This window comes from Arachis hypogaea, chromosome 7 (assembly GCF_003086295.3).
Source record: "Arachis hypogaea cultivar Tifrunner chromosome 7, arahy.Tifrunner.gnm2.J5K5, whole genome shotgun sequence".
Taxonomy (NCBI): Eukaryota; Viridiplantae; Streptophyta; class Magnoliopsida; order Fabales; family Fabaceae; genus Arachis; species Arachis hypogaea.
This window is the reverse complement of record NC_092042.1, coordinates 52829071-52839872: the sequence shown is the minus strand read 5'-3', so window position 1 is coordinate 52839872 and position 10802 is coordinate 52829071. Positions and strand designations below refer to the sequence as shown.

The window sequence follows — 10802 nt, the reverse complement described above, 5'->3', positions numbered from 1 at the left end:
CTCAATAGAATAGACTTGAAAAAATACTACAAGAAAATGGCAGCTAAATATTATCCTCTTGGAGGAAATAATAATCCGCCACTTAAACAAGTCTTTATTGCATCCCTGCCAAATGAACTCCAGCCAGAACTACACCGAATGATGATGGCTCTTCGCAAGGAAGTGGCTACTACTACCATTGGAGAAATATATCAATTGGCTCTAGCCGCTCTTGACAAATTGTGCGAACAACAACAAATGTTCAAACAGCTCAGCAAAAATTCGTGCAAACTCAAAGGAGCATGCAGTAAATCCTATTTGAAGATCAAATGCAAGGAGTCAAGCACATGTGAATGTAAGCCCAAGAAAAAGACTCATTGGCAATCGCCTACCAAGGCATTCCACCAAAAGGCTTTTAGAAGGGGAAGGAGAAAGCAAAAATACCGTTATTTCAAGAGAAGAAAACCTCAGACTAAGTCAAACAGATGTTTCATCTGTAGAAAACAAGGACATTTTGCTAAGTCGTGTCCCCACAAGACAAAAAAGGAGATAAAGATGCTTCAGTCCTTAATGGATGCAGCTTCCATTGAAGACGGAGAAGATCTTGAATCAGTACTTGAAGAACAAGAAGTTAAAGACAGAGAAACTGAATATGTTTTTCAAGACTCTGATTCAGAAGGAGACCTTCCACCAAGAAGGTCAATCTTTTCTATATCCTCCTTTGCACCACCCATAGCCTCCATTACTACAAAGATTCCTAAAAGATCAAATTTTCCAGAAAAAGAACTTGGATACCTTAGATCCTTAGGAATGAAACAGATTGATGGTACTCCTCGTCCCCATTTTGATTTAAAGGTCAAGACATCTATCTATGACAAATCCACAAAGGCTGTTGCCAGGGGCGGAGCTAGGCTAACTATTTAGGGGGGCGATATTTAATAATTTACTACAAATATTTTATATTACTATTTCTATTGATAAAATTAAAAAAAATAAATATATAATCTCAATCAAAGTAAGACAATAATATATAAAAATTACCACTTACAGTTTTGTATCATGAAAAAGCTATTCGACGTTTTTTTCTATTTTCAAAATCATCTATAATTGAATTTGTGTCGAAAATAGCTGCTAATTCTTTTTCTATATAGATGACCAAATTGTCTGCAAGAAACTCATCAGCCATCTTACTTCGGAGTCTTGTCTTAACAATTTTCATTGCTGAAAAAGCTCTTTCTGTTGTTGCTGTAGACACTGGTAGAGTCAAAACAAGACGTATTAATCTATCAACCATGTGATAAGTTCTTGATTTTCCTGTTTCTTGCAACTTGTTGCACAATTCAGAAAGTGTACCAATGCCTTTCAAATGATTTGGTATATCATGCTGATAATGTTGCAACTGAAATTTGAAAATATTTAGCTCATTAGAAGGAAAGTCAATGGGATAAAACTTCTCTGCTAATTTGCTAATTTCTTCAATATTAAATGATTTGAAATTGTCCTTAGGATCCAAGGCACAACTCAAAGTCAAAAGCTCTATTGTTTGCTCATTAAATCTGCTATTCAACTCTTGTATTTGAGAGTCAATTGTTGCCAAGAATACATCTATTCGATAATGATGCTCAACTGTCACACTTGGTTGACGAGATCGACCTCTTCCAAAAACATATTGTGCACTCATATTAGGGACTTCAATTTCGTGCTTTTCACAAAAATCTTTAACATTTGCAAGAAAATTGCACCATCCACCATCTCTTAATTGTTGAAGAAGTAACTTTGATGTAGAAACAATATGCATTGCATTAAGAATATCTTGAGATTGTTGTTGCAGTGCTTGGCAAAGAACATTAGTGATTCCCATAATCTCTTTCATCAAGTGCAAAGTGAAAACAAATTCAAATGACAATAATATTTTACTAACACCATAAGCCTCACCTCTTTGTGCATAAGTTGTCCCGTCTTCAATGATATTATTGAGAACAATGTTGGTAGCAGTAAACATTTTTACCAAACTACAAATAGAATTAAAGTGAGAGCTCCATCAAGTATCCCCAGCTCTTTGTAAAGTGCTTATTTGATTCGCACCTTTGCCTGTTTCTAATTCATTTTGAGCAACCAAGTTTGCATTTTCAATTGCTTGAGCTTCTTGTAATTGATCATGTCTTTTTGAAGAAGCACTAACAATAGTGACAATAGAGTTTAATTGAGTAAAAAATTCATGAATTTGAAGTACCTCTCTTGAAGTTGCCACCAATGCTAATTGTAACCTATGAGCAAAACAATGTACATAGTATGCTTGTGGAGAATCTTTAAGAAACAAAGCTTGCAAACCATTTCACTCACCCCGCATGTTGCTAGCACCATCATACCCTTGACCCCTAATATTTTCAACTTGGAGATTATAATGAGAAAGGACAGAAATCAATTCTTTCTTTAAAGTTGTTGCACAAGTATCAGTGACATGCACAAGATCAAAGAATCTCTCTTTAACAAAACCATCTAGAGCAACAAATCTCAAAACAATGGCCATTTGCTCCTTTTTAGATTCATCTCTAGCTTCATCAACAATAATACAAATTTGGCATCTCCAATCTCTTCTCTAATTGAATTTCTCACCTTAGTAGCAAGAATATGTAGAATTTCTTTTTGGACATCATTTGAAGTATACTTAGCATTTTTTAGAGCATTTTCCAGAACATTCTTTTTCACTCTTTCATTGTAAGATCCCAAAAATTTCAACATTTTCAAAAAGTTACCTCTATTGCTTGAACTTTGGCTTTCATCATGTCCTCTGTATGCACAACCTTGAAATGTCAACCATCTAATGCAATCTATAGATGCTCCTAGTCGAATTCAATTCTTTTCAATCTCTTCTGATGTTTGCTTATGAAGAAGTCTGTCGATATGTTGTGATTGTTTCATCAAATCATCACATGATTTCAGCGCCTTATGATGGAATGAGTTGGGACCTTTGCCAATGTGATTCAAAAGAGCACATTCTTTTTCACTATTCACTTTCTTCCAATTCCTGAAACCATTCTCAATAAAAGCATTTGAACCCGTATTGATTGAAGGTTCCTTAGCAAAAAGAAAGCACGGAAAACAATATATAGCATCATCTTCTATAGAATATTCTAACCAAGATGGGAACAATTTAAACCATGAAGCTTGAAAGCGACGATGACTTTTATCACCAGAAAATGGATAATTATCAAGAATTGGTTGATTTGGCCCAACTTTAATATAAGCCCGACGGATTTCATCTCTTTTATTTGGAGGAAACTTCCAAAGCATTGGTCGCATTCCAGGATCTCTTTCTAAACGAAAAACATCCAGTTGATTTGGAAGAAGTCGTAGACGCTTTGAGCTATTCAATAGAGAACTTGAAGTAATGAAATTTGATGACCCCTCAAGTATTGGAGTAGTAATAGTAGAAGCATCTTCATTCTCTTGATCTTTTCTTTTAAAAAATGTATCAATGGTTTTGAACTTACTCATAATTCAAATGGCCAAATAAGTTCCTATAATTAAAAATATATTTAACAAAAAGTGTAAATTACAGTCTAAATCTTTATAAAATATAAAAATTATATTTTAATTTAAAATAAAATATTAAAATTCAGAACAATAATACTAACATCCTAGTACAAATAATATAAAATTATAATTAAATAATTAACTAATAAAAAAAACTAAATATACATACTAACATATAATAACATAAACTTAATTAACAAATAATAATAAATTAACTAATTAAGTAAATAACTAAATATATAAAAAAGAATAAAAATATAACCTTTTTTGAGAAAGAGGAATGAAGAATCACTTGTTGAACTATTATCTTTTTTTTAATCTGTAAAAAATAAAAAAAATAAGAGTCAAAGAGGTAAAAGATAAGAAGATTAAAGAGATAAAAAAGAAGAAGAATAGGAAAAGTTGTTACCTGAAATTTTGGAAAGTGAAAGAGGGAAAGGGAAGAGAGAGAGAGACTGGCGCTGGGAATTAGGATTTAGGAAATAAAAAAAGGGGATGACCGGATGGGAAGAAAACTGGTTATATACTGAAAAATTAAAAAAGGGGATGGGGAATGAGTTATTGGGCTATTTGTAGAAATTAAAATGGGCCAAGGGAGCTGGGAAAATTATGAAATAAAAAAGAAGGGGGGGCTGGGAAATAAAGAAAACGGGGAGTAGAGTTTTTTTTTTAAATAAAACTAAAATTTTGGGGGGGGGGGGCATTGCCCCCTTTTTTTATATGTACCTGCGCCCCTGGCTGTTGCATTGCTAGATACTGGATCTTGTGCCACTGTCTTAAGACTACATGTTTTGCCAAAAGAAATGTGGGCACCTATTTCAAAAACATTCACAGCAGCTAACAGTGAAATCTTCACCATCAATTTTATCTTTAAACAGCCCATTGGATTGGAGATATTTGCAGGCCAGATCACTTGGCTCAGAGTATTGGGAAGCTACCTCCCAGACAAAGATGTTTTGTTTGGATTTGATGCATTCTTCAGAATCCATGGATTACATATCAAATCCACTGGCCTAACTTATAAAGGACAGTTTTTGCCTTTTTTAGGGATGCAAAGCATTCTTGAAATTCAAGAAGCTCCAGAAGAATACAGGAAGATCCAGCAACTACTCATCAGTGCTTGCTGTGACAGTCATGACCAATTCAACCACTCTATACCTTTGTGGAAAAATCCGAAATTTTATGTCCGTCTCCCTTTCAAAAAGAATGAAGACATCAACCCAACAAAGGCCACGCATTCAGGAATGAACCCTAAAGATCTAAAATATTAGTTCAAGTTTTTACTCTGGCAAATAAATAGTGACAATTTGATTAACCTAAGTTATAGAACAAATTAAATAATTTTAACTAAGGTTAACATTAATAATTAAAAATAAGATTAAAAAATTTGTTTTGGTTAAATATTTGAACAAATTAAATCATCATTAAAATTAGAAATGGCGATATTTAGTTTAATCTAAATTAGAGCAATTATATAATAATAAAGTTAGACAAATTTAGACTAAATCTATCATTTAATAATTAATATTATTGTAAATTCATTATTTTATCCCCACCATTACCATAATTGATGATGATATCATCTTTAAGAAAATAACAATAATCAAATAATTATATAAAAATAATATATTTCTTAAAATTAAAAAATAAGATTGAATCATCGTATTTAATTATATATAATATATGATCAAGTCACATCTAATATATATCATAGCTATATTTATACTGGATTAATTCCCGTATTAGATTAATGAATCATTAATCACCATTTACATTATCAATATTTATACTATTAATATTATTAGTATCTTATTTCAAATTGATCATATTCTTGTATAATATTAATTGGACTAACATTTATTAGAGAATCAAAAACTGTTCTTTTAGAGTCTTAGATACTCCCAAAAAACATACTCTCAAATATTTATATATTTCAGAATTATTTCATATAAAATTGAATTTTATTATTTAATATTCATATTCACTATTTTTTATCCAGATTTTCTTTTATATATATATATATATATATATATATATATATATATATATATATATATCCAAATGAACAAATATATTAGAACAAATAACTTTTTAAGAATATACTAAAACAAAAAAATATATATTAAAGAATCTAAAAAAACGTAAAATAATAGAAACAAATAGTATATTATTTAATATGAAAGTGTATCATCTTCAAAGTTTTCTAATATATTTATTTCATAATTTATAGTGGTATATAATAATGACAGACTTATTCGTTTAATATCATTTATAATATTTTTTCTTATCAATATATATACAAAAAAATACTAAATTAAGATATGATACAATTTATATTTATTATTTATTTATTAGTATTATTGTATATATTACCTATAAAACCTACAAAAGACAAGCCAAAAAAACGAAGAAGAAGATATATAACAACCTTTATCCTTAATATTTCATCACTCAATCTATAAATTACAAATTTTTCTATTTTAATATCTTGCAAAGGATCTATTTTCTTTTTTAATAAAATAGGTACATAGACGCTAGTCTCATTTAACACTAAGGATGCTGCAAAGAGGTAAAAATAAAATGATACCAAGAGCACACTATTTAAATTCATATTCTTATCATATGTATGATTATGTTACCATTCATATAATTAATAATAAATAAATTAAATTAAATAGTCTTGTCCTATTTATAATTATATTACCAATCAATATATACTACTAAATAAATTATGTGATATTTGGATAACTAAATAAATTAATTATTAACTCCATTAATTAGTTATAATTGATTAAATTTAAAAAATTAACAAAATAAATTAAAAAATGCTTCTAAAAATATACTACGTTAACTCATTAATTGCAGAAAATGAATATAAGATTTAGATAATAATAACATGATTTTGACGTTGTATAAATAATAAATAATTAAAGTGTAAAAAAAGTATTTTATATTTTGTTATTTTGTTTGTCCTATTCTTTCGGTCTTATAATTTTACGAGAAGATGGAAGATTTTTTAATGAAATTCTGATATTATTTTGGCTATATTTTTTTTAACATGTATGTCTCTAACAATCGGTCAAATAAAAAAGTTTCAAATAATGATGATCACACATAGGTTTAAAATAACCATGACTCTTACTTCAATTTTTAACATGTATCTCTCTTTTTTTTCTTCCTTCTAATTTATTATCTAACAGATTCTAACTTCATATTCATAAAGATATGAAGAATTTGCAAATAAAACATTATTTCTGGGGACTGTGGGTTTTGAAATGGGTTAAAGTGGGTGTGAAACTTTTAATGGAGGAGAAAACTTCATCAATGGGAGACCGAAAGTTTGAATCAAATGCTAGATATCTTGCATGTCGTGAGATTGATAGCAAGTGTACAAGATAGAATGGTGTGGAAATTTAACAAGGAAGGCATTTATACTACTAACTTATTTGTGCAGGTCTTGCAGGAACATACTTTGAAGGATGATATCTTTAGATACAAGTACACAAATGAAATCTAGAAAGGACTAGTACCCCCTCGAGTGGAGTTGTTCACTTGATTTGTGCTAGTAGGTCGAGTTAACACGAAGGATCGCTTGAGTAGATTCGGTATTATTGATCAGAATGATAATATCTGTGTGATGCGTAACAAGGACATTGAATCTGTGCACCACTTGTTTGTTACGTGTGAGTATGCTTGGCAGGTATGGTGCGCATGGATCCCTCATGTGAGTAGAGCTTGGTGCATTCCAGGAACCATTAGAGAATTTTTTGAGAGTTGGAGGACGGTACCATTGAGAAAATAGGAGTGCAAAACATGGTTAGTGTGATTTTTCTCCGTAATATGAAATATCTGGTTGTGTAGAAATGAAGCTATTTTTCAGAATAAGGCAACAGTCGTGATGGAATGCATTGCTAGAACAGTTTGTAGTTCTAAGGAATAGTGTCAAACGAATTCATGTTGTTGATGGCTATGTCGGAGATGACATAAGAGTTATTTTGTATCTTTTTGTTTGTTGCTCCACCTAGAATGTTGAGCTTATTTTAACTTTCAAAAAAAAAAAAAAAAAACCAAATAGTCTCCATAAGAATTGAGGTGTGAATGCCTCTCATCTTATATGTTCTCTATTCTAGACACATCTTATTTAGTAGGTTACCTGCTAATATAAGCCATGACTTCAAATACTGAGAAATAGTATTTTTCATCCCATTTGGGTCATATATAAGATACAATAGCAACCTGCTTCATTAAAATCCGAGTATTATGATTACAATCATTCTTGCATATATGCATAAATGTAATATCTGCCATTTAGGTCTTTATGCATTATTTGAATGGTGATTTGCTATCACATTATATATTTATGCACATCATTCTCCCATTTCTATTTCATAAAAAATAGTAAAAATTTGAATTTATTTAAGAAGAAAAAGGGTATAGTTAAATATGTTAAAAATTTTAGGATTTCTTACCTCAAGATTATCCATGTTAAATCTTTAAAAAAGATAGATGAGAGCGCGAAAGCGTACCTGAATTCGTGAGTATAATTGAGAGAGTTTTGATTTTTTGATCTTTCTCAACCAAACCCTTCTATATCTCTGATAGGGCTGAATCACAACTTCTCTAATGGGAAAAGAGCTACAGAGACGACTTAGTTGCATTGGGGACTAAAATTCTGAAATCACTATTTATATTTGAGTGTGACACTCATCAAACCCTAAAATCCAAATAAAATAGTATCTCTTGTTTTATTCTCATTTAATTTCAAATAAAAAGTAATAATGACTTATCTAATTTAGTATTTATGATAATAAATGAGATCACCATTATATAAGTAATTTAATGTGAAATAGCTTAATTTGTAATTATAATTAATATATGTATTATCCATAATAATTTTCTAACAAAATAATAATTTAATTTGAATTACACTTAATTGATTAAGAGAAATTATAATAAATTATGAAATATTTAAATATTTAATCAAATCAATTAGTTGATATAATTAATTTATTTTAACGAATTGAATTTAATGAGTTAAACGAAATAAATCGAGAAACATTCTAAAAAGCATGCTACATTAACTTCATCATTAAGTGCAAAAATCTAATTTTTATATAATAGAATAGATAAGTCCCCATAGAGTTGAGGTACGAATACCTCTCATCTTATATGTTCTCCACTCTAGACACATTCCATTTAGTCGATTACTTGCTAATGCAACCCGTGACTTCAAATACAGAAAAATAGTGTTTTCTTTCCATTTGGATAATATATAAAAAGCAACATCAACCTACTTCATTAAACTCTGAGTATTATGATTATAACCATTCTTGCATAATGCATAAATGTAACATCCACCATTTATATTTTTATGCACTATTTGAATGATAATTTGCTGTCATATTATACATTTGTGCACATTTTCCTATTTTTATTTCATAAAAAATAGAAAAAGTTTGAATTTATTTAAGAAGAAAAAGGGTGTAGTTAAATATGTTGGAAATTCTAAGATTCCTTAATCCTAAGATCATCCATGTTAAAGTTTTAAGAAAGATAGTTGAGAGTGTGAAAGCATACCTAAAATCATGAGTATAATTGAGAGAGTTTTTGTTTTTTGATCTTTCTCAACCAAAGCTGTTTGTATCACTGATAGGATTAAATCACAACTCTTTTAATGGAAAAATAGCTATGGAGGCGACTTCAATGCGTTAAGGACCAAAATTCTGAAGTCACTATTTATATTTGAGGGTGACACTCATCAAACCTTAAAACCCAAATAAAATAGTATATCTGATTTCATTCTCATTTAATTTTGAATTAAAAGTAATAATGACTTATTTAATTTAGTATTTATGATAATAAATGAGATCACCATTATACAAATCATTTAATGTAAAATAACTTAATTTGCAATTATAATTAATATATGTATTTTTTCATAAATAGATTAGAAAATAATACTTTCTTAACAAAATAATCTCTCAATTTGAATTACAATAATTGATTGATAGAAATTATAATAAATTGTGTGATACTTAAATATCTAATAAAATCAATTAGTTGATATAATTAATTTATTATAATGAATTGAATTTAATGAATTAAAAGAAATAAATCGAGAAACACTCTCAAAAGCATGCCACATCAACTTCATCTTTAGCCTTTTTTTGTAATCTCTGAGGGTATGAGATTCTTGGCTTGTGTTCAGGTACTTGAATCTTCTCTCTTTGTGCATCTTTGGAGACTTGCATTGGTTGCTCTAAGGAGGAGTCACGTGCTCCACTTGAATGTTATTCCCCTTTAAAACTTCTTTTTCTTGCTTGGCGTGTGAGCTTTTTCTTCCTCTTTTTCTAACACCTTCCTACTTTTTAAATTAATAGCTTTGCACTCTTCTTTGGAGTTTGAAATTGTGTCACTTGAGAATGTTTTAATGGGTTTGACTAATTGTTGAGCAATTTGACCCATTTGTACTTCTAAATTCTAATTGAAGCAAGCATCTTGATTTTGGAAGTTGGCCCTTGTCTACTTTTTTTATTTTTTTTTAATTTAGAAATTTAAAAATTAAAAAAAATAATTTTACAAATTTTTTGTTAATGGATATTGCAGGACTTTATTTTATTTTTTTACTTCTAATACAAAATTTAATTTATTAATTTAAAAATTTAAAAATTTAAAAATTTAAAAATTTAAAAATAATTTTTTATTTTTTTATTCACAAAATAATGTTGCACTTGAACGATGACACCCAGACCATTGACTTTTTTATTCCTGAACATTTTAAAATAATTTACAATAAATTAAATTTAAAATTTAAATTTTTTAAAATTTTGTTTATTGGATATTGTTGAAATTTTTTATTTTTCTACTTTTATTAAAAATTGTTTGTTTTAATTTAGAAATTCAAAAACTAAAAACTAATAATTTTACAAATTTTTTGTTTATTGGATATTGCTGGACTTTATTTATTTTTCAACTTTTAGTAAAAAAATTTATTTTTTAATTTTAAAAATTAAGAAAATACAAAAAAAGTTTTATAAAATAAATTTTTTTTTCACCGGATAATGCTGCATTTGGAGCATGACGCTCGGATCCTTGATTTTTTTGTCATTGAACTTCTTCAAAAAATTTAGAATAAGTTAGATTTAAAAATTTAAACTTTTAAATATTTTTTGTTTATGGGATATTGTTGGAATTTTTTATCTTTCTATTTTTACTAAAAAAATTATTATTTTTAATATAAAAATTTAATAATTAAAAAAATAGCTTTACAAATTTTTTATTTACTA

General features: G+C 28.5%; 1 protein-coding gene across 1 annotated transcript; it reads right to left on the bottom strand.

Moving 5' to 3' along the window:
* Positions 1-1047: 1047 nt before the first annotated feature.
* On the bottom strand, positions 1048-1981 carry LOC112701465 (uncharacterized). The gene is made up of 2 exons (XM_025752215.1): positions 1171-1981; positions 1048-1064 (listed from the first exon to the last, which is right to left on the bottom strand). The coding sequence occupies exons 1-2, from the start codon at positions 1979-1981 to the stop codon at positions 1048-1050; spliced, it is 828 nt and encodes a 275-aa protein (XP_025608000.1).
* Between the last annotated feature and the right edge of the window lie 8821 nt (positions 1982-10802).